The sequence below is a fragment of the Hoplias malabaricus genome, chromosome 5 (genome assembly GCF_029633855.1).
Source record: "Hoplias malabaricus isolate fHopMal1 chromosome 5, fHopMal1.hap1, whole genome shotgun sequence".
Taxonomy (NCBI): Eukaryota; Metazoa; Chordata; class Actinopteri; order Characiformes; family Erythrinidae; genus Hoplias; species Hoplias malabaricus.
Window position 1 is genome coordinate 46241014 of NC_089804.1, and position 14714 is coordinate 46255727.

The window sequence follows — 14714 nt, forward strand, 5'->3', positions numbered from 1 at the left end:
TTGGGAATTTACAAAAAACGCAGTGAATTATATGTTTTCATGCAGTTAACCAGCTTGCACTTTTAATTAGCAAACTATTTTAGATTTCCCACCAAACATCATATATATTTTTATAAAAATTCAGACCTAGTCATTTATTTTAAACATCCATATTTATTACTCTTATATTTTAGCCTAAATGTTTTAGGACCACTTGAATAAAGAAAGACAATTCACGTATTTTCTGTCATCTTGAAATGGCAGGGCTCATTTCAATATCTTTGGGATCAGTGGATTTTGTCTTCCAGAATTAATCAGTGGTGGACAATAACAAAGTAGATGTAATTCGTTACTGTACTTGAGTACAGTCTTAATTTGGGCTTAATACTCAGGAGACAGCAGCCTCTGTTTGTTTGGAAGGGTAGCACCTTGTGTGTATGTAATAACTGATATAATATCATTCATTCATTTTATTTAATATTTGGCCATTTCTGCTGTGTTCATCCATGTCAAACTAATTATTCATTCATTGTCTGTAATAGTTTATCCAATTCAGGATTGTGGTGGGTCCAGAGCCTACCTGAAATCACTGGGCGAAAGGTGGGAACACACCCTGGAGGGTGCGCCAGTCCTTCAAGGGGTGACACACACTCACACATATCGACACTTTCTGAGTCACCAATCCACCTGCCAAAGTGTGTTTTTGGACCGTGGAGCACCCAGAGGAAACCCACACGGACACATGGAGAACACACCAAACTTCTCACAGTCACCCAGAGTGGGACTTGAACCCACAACCTCCAGATCCCTCCAGGTACCAGCTGGGCCACAGTGGCACCTTCAGACTAATTAATGACATTCTATTAAAAGACTGGGGAACCAAGAGTGACACTAGAGTCTTTTTACCTACAATGTGTAGGTGAAATATGAGTATGAGTCTTATAACAAAATTAGGACATTACAGCCATAATACCTCATGTGTACTTTTACTTTTGACACTTAAGTACATTTGAAGGTAAATACTTTTACTTAAGTGGAGATCTACAACAAGGACTTCTGCTTTCACTGGAGTAATACTTTACCTTGAGCATCTGTACTTTAACTCAAGTACATGGTTTGTCTCCTTTGTCCACCAGAGGAATTAATAATTTAACATTAGTAACTCACATCACATACATTCTTATGACAGAATCCAATCAAATCTTTAGAGAAATGTTCCAACAATATCTAGTGTAAATCCTTCTCAGAAGAGTCTGTAGCAAGAAAGCAAACTCCTTAAATGATACCCTTGTTTTCAAGAGGGTTTACAAGCAGGTGTCAGAGCATTTGGACATACAGGTTGCATTTCCCTGATTTGCTAAACCTAGTCCTGGACTACACAGCATTATAAACATGATTATTCTCCACTGCCAGGAAATTACAGTCCCGAAACTGGTTTTGTGTAATGTCAGTACTTGAGCTGTTTCAGACACGGTTGTTTCCAAAAATCAAGCAATGTCCATATAAATAAATATATATATATATAGATTATTTATTCTTAAATCTCTCCATAACAATAGTCTGTACAAAGTTTTGGTTAATACATTCAAGCAAGATAATAGACAATATTAACAAGGACAGGCATGAATCCTAAAAAGAACTCATGAATCCAGAGACAAATACCACATTTATAAAGGGAACATTGTCACTGATAGACGTATGCTGCACAGCAGAAACACACACATTCACACGTGCAGTACATTATGTTGTCACAGAGAGGCAGTAAAGAAGATATTTTCTAACATGTAACTAATATATGTTAAATTGAACACAGTTCTATTTCCCCCAAAAATAAAATGTCCACCTGATACTGGATTTCTTTGTAAAGCCACCTGGTTGCAAATGAGAGGCCACAAAATCTCTTCACCCACTCTTGCTCTGGTGTGCATTTAGTTGTTCATTTTGTTGAATATTCTTTTGATTGTTTTAGTAAAGTCAGTTGTAATTATGGCATTACCCCCCTTAAAAGCACTCCTGACACTCTCTTCCAGACCCTTCCTCACTTTCACTGGATGCAGTCCATCACATGAATTTGCAGTGTGTCCATGTCTGGGGCACGGTACTGACACTTTGGGCATCTGTAATCTGGCTGCACTTCAGGGGCATTCCGGTTTTGTGGTTGCATCACTGGCCCTGCAAATTGTGCTGCCAGAGTAAGAGAACAGAGAATTAGAGACCAGACAGAGACAGAATACACAGCCAATTAGCAAGATAAGAAAGAAACCGTGTCTTTAATGGAAAGCATTGAATAGTGCCCCCTGTGGAGCATTTTGTTAACCATGAATGAGAAAATGAGTAAAACAGGACTCTGGGCAGTGCAATATGTGGATCTGCCTTGCTAGATATTGATGGTATTTTCTAGTTGACATGGTCTCTTTTTCGTAAAGCTATCAACCTACCCATTAGGATTGTGGGAGAAATCCCACACAGACACAGGGAGAACCCACTATACTCCTCACAGACATTGAACTGACGACCCTGGAACTGTGTGAAAGCAACATTACCTGCAGCATCACCATGCCACCCAGTATCTTAATAGCTGTGTGTTAATAGTTCAGCCCGATTTCTAACTGAATTTGGCTTTAGCAGAGAGGGCTGCAGAAGAGAATGAATGTATACCGGGGGCTGGCAGAAGAGGTCTGTAGTCATCCTTGTGTCTCTGCTGCATGTTCTCCTGTTTGAGTCGATTGATTTCAGCCAGTGCCTGGTTAAGCTTTTCCTGCAGCTCTTCTTTCTTTTGGTTTAGCTTCTCTCGTGCCTCTCTCTCAGCTTGGAAGTCCAACTTGTAAATATCCGCCTAAGAAAGAGATGTGAAGTTTGAGTTACTGAGAGAAGAAGTTGTACATTTCTGAAATTAGCTGATTGTAAATATAATACATGTTTTGATTTTGACTGCCACATCTGGATATATACAGTTAATTAAGAATAATTGGACATTACTAAACATCACTTAACAATAAATAACTGATATAATATGTTTTATAGAGAGATGTCAAAACTCTCACTAAGAAAATGACTTTGCATTTGTCGGTACAGTGATGAATGTTGCTTATAGAGGTCTGTATTGCTAAGCCTAATTTATGATATCCTTCACAGATATATGCAGGTTTTTATAAATAAGGATCAAACTTCACATGCATTCAAGATTCCCCTCAATGTTTTAATTATATTACATAGTTATGCCCAGGACAGGCTAAAATACCTTCAATTTGTTCAGCTGAATTGTAAACTTAGGTATTTTTATACCCAAGCAAACTTGAATCACCGGTTAACTGGGTTTTTTTTTTATCATTTTGATAGATATTTGAAGTTCCTGATCAAAATTGCACCTGTCTCCAACACAATTTCACATATATTTACATAAAGCAAAAGAAAATGTAGATTAATAAATCACCTTTTTAATGTTTTACTTGACTTTTGAAGAATTACATTTTTAAAGGGGGGGGGGTGTATATAAATAAAAAGTTTGTTGGGAGCTGACCTGTGCTGTAAGCACTTGAACAGTCTCCTGTAAGGACCTCTGTTGTTCTAGTTCCTCCTTGAGTTTGTCAATATGGTCCTGTTTCAAGGCCAGGGCTCTTTCTGCTTCCTCCAGTCTGTTAGTAAGAGTCTCAGTTTCCCCACCCTGCCATAGAAATCACATACATGCACACAAACACAAAGATACATTTCGTTCAAATATTTTAGCTTCCTTCTTTCATTAATTTTTCCAACCACTAATTATTTAAAGTTGGTTTTCATATATGCTCTAAGAATTGGGTCATTTCAGCAAGATAAAATCACATTTACACACCCTAGGTTGCTTTTCTGTTTTCAGCTTGTTGTCATAATCCTGAAACAGGCAGGTGTACGCGTGTTGAAGCTGGGCTAGCTTCCTCCTGGGAAAGGAAAATAGAAAATTTAGGAACATATTTATTGGCACAGTGTAGAAGCAGATTTATTCATTAAGCATTAAATAAAAAAAATGGTGAAATACAAACAAAAAAAAGTTGTTCAACCAATAGTATGCAGTAAAAAATATTTGTATCTTTTTATATATATATAAAATTTCCAGCAAACCTATTTAAGTTCCTATTTAAGTTGAGGACACTTTCTAAATTGTATACAAGGATGGAACAGACATCCTCTAGTGTAGGTTGTTTTTAATTTCATATAATTCCCACCAACAAATGATTACGTTTGTCAAATAATTACTCCAGTCCTAGACATGAGCTGATGCTGATGCTGGCGAGCTTGCACTGCTAGTTCCAGGTTAATGCTGGCCTCACCTCTCCTCCACAATGACAAGACGTTCATTCTTCAGCGCTGCTTCCAAGTTCTGCGTCTGCAGTCTGAGCTTGTCCATGGTGACGCAGTGCTGCTTTTTCTGCTGCTCCATCTCGCGCTCAAGGTTTTGCAGGCTCTCAGTCTTACTGCGCAGCCTGAGAAAGCAAACCAGCATGAAAATACTGTCACTAACTCACAACAGGAGAGGAAAAAAATTAAAAAACAAAACAAAACCTGTACTTCTTGTGCAGCATATTCTATGGTTATGTTCAAGGTCTTTTACATTATATTCCTTTTTTTGCCACTGGATGTAGAGCACTAACATCTCAGACTAAAGCAAAAACTTGGTACATAGCCCTGTCCTTCAGTCACACAGCCCTTCTCCTGTTTGCAATCCCTACAGGGACATTCTGATATGCTTAACATGGTGGCCAAAAGGTGACAAATTCCACATTTTAAACATTATGAGTAGAGAATGTTCTCTGTTCTTTGTTTTCATACCCAGGCTGGCTTCACATGCGTTTTAGTTCCACCTTGTGGAAACACTGGCCATCCCCATATTTTGTTTTGCCCTCCACCAGAGGCAAGACACTTACGTAGGTTCTGGTGAAAGACCGTCCAAATATTTCTCCACTGATAAAAAAAACATGTTCTTCAGCTAAAAGCCTCTGACAAAGAACAAGACAAGACAAGAATCAACAACCGGAGGCATAAATAACTTGGGCTTTGCTCCCTGGCTGGCTGTCTGCATACCACTGCTGTGTGGTATGATGGTGGACTGAAAGGGTACAGTCTGCTTTCACATGCGGTACAACTGGGAAAACCTGTTTTTTCTACCTTTCCAGCTGATGGAGAACATCTGCTTTTATCACATACAGATGCAGTATGACCACATTAGTATTAAGTACACCTGTTCTCCCTGGATTTATATATTCTGTTTGATTTTGTACTCTTTGTGAACTTCTATAAGAAATGGGATATGGAATAGTGCTATATAATAATAAAATGATGATTATCATCAATAATAAAACATAGTTATTACAAAATAATATAAGAATAAAAATACATAATTAGTTATAATATTATAACTGTGTTTGTCTATTTTCATGAGTGATTGAAAGAGTTGGCATAACTTTAGCCAAGTCATTTTAATTGTTAACAATTGTATTAATTTGTTGTGAATATCATGGGCTCCATTGTGCTTCAACACTGACCATGCTGAAAACATGACAGGAGCAGGAAGGTGGGACTGAAGGAAACAGCACAGCTGAATACAAAGCATTCATATTTGTCTGACATGCTTGTGGCCTAATGTGACATATGGTGGCAGAATGTAAGCTAGAGCCTTTAATTTACTAAAGAAATGACAGAGGAACACCAAAATATCTCTCAATTATTGCTACACCTAACTCTCTACCGCAGATATGACTGCTCTATAATCCGAAAGGAAAGTAATAATTTATTTTAAAATTGTTACCATTAAATGTGATTAAGAGATAAAGGCTTTTTCCACATTAAGATTTATACAGTGTCCCTTTTATCACAGTGTTGCAAAGCCCAGAGGAAGCAGCTGCCCAACAGATGAGCACAACAGAGCAGTGATAATTCAGAGACATATTGGAGGCCTTAGTTTTCCCATCTTGGAAAAGCCAGTGCAATGTTGATTCTTGTTTTGTCTCATTTGAGGTCAGAGGATTTTTAGCTTAAATCAAGCCTTTTAGCTTTTTTTCTGACCTTTCACATTTAATACATTCGCACCACACTCAACCATAAAGCATGCACAGTGTTGTGTGGACGGTCATTGTCTTGTCTCATGAGGCAGACAAAACTAAACCTGGGATGGGCAAATGTTTCCAAATGGCAGGACTAACGTGCACATGCAGCAGGCACAGCAATGAAAACAAAGAGCAGAAAACAACATACACAGTTGTTGTGAGACTTCATTTTCTGCCCAAGGTGCATTTACCCTACTATACCTTTACATAGAACTGAGTTTGCTGCTATGTTAATGTTAATAATAAAAATATCAGATATATTATATTTAAATATTTACTATTAATTTCTTACAAGATAATTTTTTTATATTTCTTAATTCGTTGAATTAAACTTTTTTTAATATGTAATTGATTATGTGAATGATCTCTGTCCAAAACGTTGAATTGTATTGTGCCTCATTTTAAATAAATAAATAAATATATAAATCTGGGCTGAAACACTCATAAATTTAGTATGAAGAGGTGGGGTAAACTGCTTTAGGCAAAAAAAAAGCCGATAAATGAAAATGGGTTTGCAGATAATTTTACACAAATAAACAGTAATGAGTGGAAATGTTCTATTTGAAATAAGTACACACAACATTTATTTTTAAAAAGAGAAGATATCTTTGTTGTCCATTTGTTCACACAAAGCAAAAAGTCCCTTTGTATGGAGATTCTTTTTAAAAATAAATTAATAAATAAATCAAATGTAACATGGTATTGTGCTCACTTTTCTTCTAAGCGTCTTTTCTCTTCCTCTCGCATTTCGAGACATGTCTGGCGCTCCTTCAGCTCCCCAAGCAGAGATGTGACCTGAGCTCTTAGTGCTTCAATGTCCTTATTTAGCTGCACAAAAGGGAAAAAGTTATAAATTATATGCACAGCGCTAATATTGTATATTGAGCAATATAACAATAAATGAAGTTGCTTGAAGGAGGAAAAGAAACACACTGTTTTCAAGCTTGTTTGGATACCTGAACACAATCCTTCTCTTTCTGTTTGAGTGCAGCCTCAATTCTGTCCCTCTGAATTGAGTTTCGTTCTAAAACGTTCAGTTTTTCCTGAAGCTCTGTGTACCTACACCACAGAATAAAGAAAACATACATCAGCAACACCTCTCACTTCTGATTTTAGTGTGGACATCTTTCTCAAATCTAAATGTGAAATCCATGCTGTTTGGGGACGACTGGTAGCACAAGGGAAAGCAAATACTGTACATGCATTTTTACAGCAACACCACTCCCCTCACCTGCCCTGTGTAGCTTGAAGCTGTTCTGTTAGTTTAGCCAGGTGTGAGCTAAGCAAAAACATGAGGAATGAAGTTAAGAACTTAACTAGTAACTATCAACCTTAAAACTATCAAGCTTATTAGTACTATGTATTACAACATATTGTGAAGGTTTTTCTGTTCAAATATGCAGAACCGATTTATGCAGATTAATTATAGCAAATACTACAGTTAGTACAGAGGTATTACAACCAGTCCTATAAGTAGTATAATTTGGCTGCTTCGCCATCGACAAAAATTAGTACCATACTCAAAAGAAGAAGCGTAAACAGAGTACGGTACCTTTCTGGGGAGACTGTAAAAGCATTTGTGTTCGGAACTGTCTCCTCTGTTACAAGACCGCTCTGAAAAAAAATCAAACAAAGTTTTAAACAGCACCTCAAGCCTACAGACATGAAAGTCATTTCCAAAAACTTTAAGACATTATATAAAGTGCTATAAAACAAATTATCTGTAGTTTGTTATGTGGGGAACAGTGATGGTCTGATCAGTTGGTTACATCTCAGGTATTTACAATGACTGAGGGCAATTATATATTTAGCCATGTCCACATATGGATTCCGGAGTTGCTCTTTCACACATGCACCACATAGCCAGAGATTGTGTGTGTCATGTGTTCTCACAGCTGGAAACGGTTTTGAAAGGTTTCACTCATACATTCCCAAGGCTTCATACTAAGGAGCTAGAAGAGTATAGTCCAGGTATTATGGACATTTGCTTTCACACATATAGCTCCTCCGGGTAAAGTCCAGAAAAGTTCTGAATGTGTCAAAGGGACTTTTCTCATTTGCATGCCAAGTTTGGACTTGTGAAACAAATTACACAACTGAATCACAGAAGCCATTTTTTAATTTGAACTCCAAAATCATCCGTAGCATTAGCTCTGGACATTTTCCGGAGTTGTCCTTTCACACATGTACACTGTCAGAAAAACTGTCACTGTGATGGTATCGTCAAGGGTACATATTTGTACATGGTTTTACCTTATTTAATTATAATTGTAGATTTTCAAATTGTGTTGATTTCATATGCCCAATTTCATGCCCAGGTCTTATGTTATTTTATTTTATACTGTTCTATAATGAAAAATTACAAATAGTCACCTATCCTCCAGGAGGAGAGAATGTAGGAGGAGGTAAAATCCTTGTTGTACCTTTAAAAGGTACATTTGAATTTCTTCCTTTAGTGACAATAATGTACCACTACCATACCTTTTTTCTGAGAGTGTAGCCTAGAGCAGGAAATTGTGTGTGAGACATGTTGGATGTGCTTAATGCAGATTCAATTTAATTTATGCAGTGGTAAAGATCACTACGAAGAAAACAAGTTCAGTATTCGGCATTCTGTCAAATATTTCACTTTGTTCCGTTTCAATTCAGTGCATCCCTAATGATAATATGAATGTCTTGATTAATCCAAATTCCTACAAAATTAATATGAAACATCTGTACTTAAATATAATATCAATAATCCTCATATTGTATTAATAATAAAAACAATGTAGAGAGGTGATGGAAAACACCAGTGCTGGAATAATATTCTTGTCATTTTCACAGAATAAATCAAATTAATTGCCTGTGTGAACTGAGTCAGTTTGACACGTAGCTGTTCCACAGTAGTCAGAAGTCCTTCTTTCTCTTTTTCAGTTTCCATCTTCTCCTTCTCTAGTTCTTCATTTCTTCCCCTCAGCTCTCTCATTCCTTCCTCCAGCTTCTCTTTATGACTCTTCAGCAGCCTTAGGAACTCATTAGAACCTTCACTTGGCTACAGAGAAGAAAGATGTATATAGTGTTTAAAGTCAGCTACATATTCTTCATAATCAAGAGTGGAAAAAATATCCAAACACCTAAATGTGCTTTATTCTGTTTTTGAGTGCAACAGAAGCATAATTATCGCTGACAAACAATCAAGCCTAACTTAGATGATTCATGCAATTTATTGTGTTATTGTATTTTTTAACAGGTTTGTGCCAGGTGTCACCATTATATTAAAACTGTTACTAAAAACACAGAGTGCCTACAGGTTGTGACGACTGTATTACTAACAGTGAGAACGTCACAAGTGATTCCAGGTTGATGGAAAAAAAAAAAAGCTGAGGAAAAGATGGAAATCATACAAAGCAGGTGTCCAATAGGGGTGGGATGTATTCCCGTGTATGTGTGCAAACAGAAATGATGTCTTGACTAGTTAAATTAAAGGTTAAATGTCTCATCATATAGAATTTGCCATTCTGTGGTTACAGCTTTACCCCAATGCAAATTAAACACAAACCAGAGGAGGCCAGGAGGTTAAATAACCTTATAAAATAGAGCATTAATATGTCAGTGACAGCTGCAACACAGAGAGCACCTGCACCATACAGATGAACCCATTCTTTACTCAGCATAATATTTCATAACAGAATATCACATCTGCCAAGTAGCACAGCAGTAAAATATCAGGAATGTGCATAAAGCAAGTTTTTAGTTTTGCCACTTGCCATGACCAACCTGCCATAATTTGACATTTTGGTGGTTTCTTATCACACTTTTGTTGTGCTCTATTGGACATAAAATATATAGCATAAATGTAAAGCAAGGTGAGGAAGGACAAATCAGCTTATCCGGCAAGCAGTGTATAGAAAAAATAAAAAGGGAAGATCCTATCACCCACCCCTAGTGCCCCACCTACACCTGGAGATCCGCTCCATGCAGAGTTGAGTTCCAACCCTAGTCTTACATACATAAACCAGCTATCTTATGTCAAATATTATGTCAGAAATTAGGTCAAAGGCTAGGGATGTCCCAATCAAGTTTTTTTGCCCCGATGTGGGGAGCATTTGGGGGTTCAGTGCCTTGCTCAAGGGCACTTCAGCCATGGATGTTCCTCCTGGTCCTGGGGATCAAACCAGCAGCCTTCCAGTACTAAGCCTGGTCTCTAACCATTAGGCCAAGTCAATCAGTTTTATCACAGATGTAGTTTCTTCAAGACACCTATATAAGTAATATATTTTTTCAGCATTGACCTGATTTTGTCACGCAGCCGCAAAACAAACCCCTGCAGGCAGGACTGTGACTCCACTGGCAGCAGCACTAAATGGTGGACAACTAACTCTGGCTGCTGACCCTAATTTTGAGAGCAGTGCGTCTCAAACAAATCATGGTCTTAACAGTCTCACCTCAAAATTACAGGATAGAACGCGTACCGTATGGGTCCAATACACATCATGGCATTTAGTGTCCAAATACAGGACAGCTGGCGACTCTAATCACATGCCCTCATGTTCCATCTCTGAATCTGACTTGCAGGACTGTACATTTGTGCGGAAAAGTCAGAAAGGAGGGTGTCTGCTACAATGTCCAGTAAAGTCAGATAACAACAACATTTACAAAGCATGCTACAGGAGGGGGGAGGGAGTGTGAGCTTGCCGTCTGAAAAAAAACAGACTTAAGATTGAGCAAAATAAAGATCAGAAAAATAATGCTATGTCCCCCCAAGATACCAATTTTTGAGATCAGATCAGGACATCCCTACTAAAAAACCAACAAAGTGTTCCTTTAAGTTTAAGATTGGAACTAGCTCTACAGGGCACATGCTTCATTGGAAAATAAATTAATTATTACAACCTGGCAAAATGATTAGTACAGAAAAGAGAAAAAAAAAAGGAAAGTAGGACAGAGAAATTATAATAATAGGAGAGATTCACCAGGGAGAGCTTAACTTTTCTGAAATTATGGAAGCAGTGACCCAAGATAAAGAGGTTGGGAGGGTGGTGAGAGGCTCACCTGATAGGCCCTGCCCTCTCCCTCCACCCAGAGCAGCCCTTCATCATGGGGCAGACTGTTATGCATACTGTTAGAGAAACTACTGATAGAGCAATTCTCACTAGATGCCTAAACAAACAAACAAACACACACACAGGAATAAATAAAGGAATATATAGATTTTAGCAATGTGGATTCCCCAGGTCTTTTTCTGGTAAATAGCTTTGGCTTCTTGTTTGAATTTTAGGTTAACCCTTATACCATTTACTTTCATTTAAGTTAGATGGTGGTGAATAGTGGACATCATTTTCACTGTAGCAATGTCTCTAGGACACAATACGAGCAGTACTATACTATATCCAGGCTCCCCATAAACTAATTCTGGCTAAACCACTGATTCATAGTTTCAAATATAAATTTGTACTTTACCAAACTTCGATGTACTGCCTGTCTATCAGCATCCTCCTGTACTCCATCCTTCTGGACAGACACTTCAAAAGCCTAAGGTACAGAAATAAGTGAAGAAAAAATTCATGTGCAAATGTCACAGGAGTAAATTTTGCTCATCTGATTAAACAAATACAATTGTCTTATGAAAATGTTACTGTAAACCTACCCTCGGACAGTCCATCAGTCCATTACTCTCTGGACTGCAGACCTCTAGGTTCTTATTTTGACTGCCTGCCTCAGAGGAGTTGCCAGGGCTTTGAGCATCTATGTAGCTGGCACTGTGGTTGAGCTTGCCCAGCAAACTCTGATTCTCCTGAGCCAGTCGCTCCACTAAAGCCCGAGCTTCCCGAAATTTACAGTTAAGAAAATCTCTCTCCTCCCTAGACCTCCGGTGCCATCCTTCCATCTCCTCACACCTATCCTTGAGGGCATCATTGCTCCTCTTAAGGGCCTCTAAAAGACAAAATTCAGACAATAATTGACAAAATCTGGATTATGGGCGGGCAATATGGTAAAAACATACCATCACTACAAATAAAGATTCACATTTCAATTTCCATGACACACACCATATATGTTGATATTTAGCTTTGCTAATGTTTAATTTTGAGGTGTTTGTTTTTTTGTTAGCTCTCACAACTTGACAGTGAAATCAAAAGTCTCATATAATATAAAATAATTAAAATCAGAAAAATGTTTACAGTCTGCTTGTAATTAAACATGCAGTTTGGCAAAGTTCTTGAAAACGGTCATTATCCACAAAATGTTCAGAAAAGCATATGTAATGTGTTGAAATCGATCATAATCTTGGCATAACATTGTAATGCTCACTCCTACTAAAAACATAACAAGGATATAAGTTTATCAAACCTCGTAATTGGTGGTTATCTGTCAAGAGTCTGTGGACCACCTCGTTTCCAGCTAATTCCGGTGGTACTCTCAGAGATCCTTGGGAACTAGCCATAAGTGAGCCTTGGCTGGCAGCACCTACAGCTTCATCTCCGTTCATCTCCCACTGTAAAGTATTACCTCCATGAGGCTGAGGCTGAACCATGACTTACAAGAGGAGAAAAAACAGAAATAAATCTCTGTAATTATCCTTAAGTTAACATTAAAAAAGACTACTAAGATTAGTTATGCTGTGAATGCAAGCCATGCTTTCATTTTTCAAATGTTAATACTATCTTTACTAGGTCAATGAGATTTATTTTTATTATTGCAAAATGTTTCGTTTCATTTCCCTGTGAGACATGATCTGTTAATATCTCCATTATGAGCATTTACGATACTCATCTCTATGTATCTGCCCTGAAAAAACATATCAGTCAAACCCTATCCCAAAGTATTTTCCAACACAAAACGATTTTTTTTACTTTTCAGCTTTCAGATCAATAAAGAATCATAGGAAAGACCACGGCCTGCGCGATTAAGACACAACTTTAAAGATCTCTTCAAATACCTTCGACCCTGTTGTATATTCTAGATAAAAGCTGCCCACTAAACAACAAAATAATAACTTAGGATAGGATGTGATAGATATATAATAGCCACAACTGCCTTTAATACAGTAAGACTGTTTCATTTTTAATGTTTATACTGTGGTCACCTGACCGCGACAGAGCGACTGTTTGCAAACAATCATTTTATCAGGGGTTAAAGCTAAAGAACTTACCCTCATAAAATAGACAAAAAAAAATAACTGAAATGTCTTTTTATTCTTAGCTGTCATTTCTCTGCACATTGTCCAGACTACGCACTTGTCTTTCACTAAGATACTGAGCCAGTTATTCGCCTAGCAGGTTTGCTAGACGTTGGGTTACGAAGTCAACAACACAGGTAACGAGCTGATTTTGGCTAACGTAAACCCCGTTCCAATTTCCCGTCCCACCTTAAATGCCGCAGCAGCTACATTACCACACCGCATTATTTAAGGTGGAACGGAAGCTAACTTCAGCCTCGGCAGGTAACGAGGAATAACATTACTTATAACGTCATGCACAGTATATTTTGTTACAAGTAGAAGAGGAAAAAGAAATCATATAAACAGTTAACAAAACAGTGGAATAACATAATAATACCCTTACCTCGATGTTTTATTAACGCGTTTCCCCAAGAACTTTAGACTCCTGTAGCGGAGAGCTAATCTTAACTTAACGCCGCCGAGGGCGAGACTTGTTGAGGCCCGCAAAGAGCCGCCGAGCCTCCGCTAACAGTCAGCACCCAGTTGCAGGTTCTCCCGCCATTTTCAGCAAAAATAATCACCGTTAACAGGAGGTTTAACTGGTAAAGACGGCTCTTGGTGCCAGTGTGCCCCAACAGGAGGCGGTTTCTTCAGGAATTCCCCCCCGCGTTTCTTCCGCACTTCATCACTCAGTCGACTCAGAGCTGTGGAGCCAATCAGACAGGAGCTAAATTTCGGGTAACGGATATAGGGGAACGGCTGCCTGATCCCGGTCAAACACAGACCAGCACTAACGAGGCCTAGCTACGTTACAACATCTTGTGCTCCCACTCATGTTTACAGCGGTTGTTACTATATTTTTTTCTAATGTCATCCTCTTTCTTCAGCTGAGCCAAATGTGACTGACAGGTCTCTCAGCCAATCACAGCGCCTCCTCAAAAACTGCTCCAGTCAGGTGAAGGAAAATAAGGCAAATAAAAGCACTCTTTAAAGATAAATATATACACATTATTTTATTGCGTCATTAATGTTTTCAAAAATCAAAGTGTCCCAGATACTTAAATATACGATCCAATCTGTTCATTTATTTATCAGGTGCTAAAGATTAGCTGGATATAGCAACGAGAATTGATAGATTGGACTTTTTTCAGTTTAGGTTCTGATTGAAGTATGATTTTTTTCATTTTCTTCTAAAGAATTTTAAATAGTAAGTGCAGGCATTGGTAAAGTCTCCCTATTTGAGAGTTTTTCTGTGCTATCACACCTGACACTGAATGTTTTGTGCTGGATAAGGGAAAGCACAAACAGTCCACGATCAACTAGACACAAAAGGAATCCAAACATGTTAATTAGCATTTCTGAAGAAATACACATTTCTTCTCTTTGTCCGTTCAAACCATCTGTACAGAGGACAGGATTAGTTTGGCAGGTTTTGAAAATTAGTTGTTGACATGTTTGATGTTTAAAAGATGTAAACATTAAGCCACATTTAACTATTTTGTAAATGGAAT

The 14714-nt window shown here is 37.9% G+C and overlaps 1 protein-coding gene across 5 annotated transcripts; it reads right to left on the bottom strand.

The window, feature by feature from the left end:
- Positions 1-1504: 1504 nt before the first annotated feature.
- Positions 1505-14037, bottom strand: ikbkg (inhibitor of nuclear factor kappa B kinase regulatory subunit gamma). Of its 5 annotated transcripts, none has more exons than XM_066672964.1 (15): positions 13607-14037; positions 12393-12537; positions 11689-11975; positions 11502-11573; positions 11094-11201; positions 8905-9093; positions 7612-7673; positions 7291-7338; positions 7016-7118; positions 6772-6887; positions 4287-4439; positions 3812-3896; positions 3500-3643; positions 2638-2815; positions 1505-2163 (listed from the first exon to the last, which is right to left on the bottom strand). In XM_066672964.1, exons 2-15 carry the CDS (start codon positions 12529-12531, stop codon positions 2024-2026), a joined length of 1824 nt encoding a protein of 607 aa, XP_066529061.1. In that variant the 5' UTR covers positions 12532-12537; positions 13607-14037; the 3' UTR covers positions 1505-2023. The 5 variants fall into 5 exon arrangements, with proteins under 5 accessions (XP_066529061.1, XP_066529060.1, XP_066529063.1 ...); XM_066672963.1 differs by having other exon boundaries at positions 1506-2163; positions 12393-12578; XM_066672966.1 differs by lacking the exon at positions 11094-11201 and having other exon boundaries at positions 1506-2163; positions 12393-12578.
- Positions 14038-14714: the final 677 nt, after the last annotated feature.

Excerpts from the sequence above, each read along its gene's own strand:
- ikbkg (XM_066672963.1), bottom strand. The coding sequence starts at position 12,576 with ATGGTTCAGCCTCAGCCTCATGGAGGTAATACTTTACAGTGGGAGATG. Across the intron at positions 11,574-11,688 it reads GACTGATGGACTGTCCGAGG|GCTTTTGAAGTGTCTGTCCA; the intron begins GTAGGTTTACAG and ends TCTGTACCTTAG. Across the intron at positions 7,674-8,904 it reads AACTGACTCAGTTCACACAG|AGCGGTCTTGTAACAGAGGA; the intron begins GCAATTAATTTG and ends ATTTTTTTTCAG.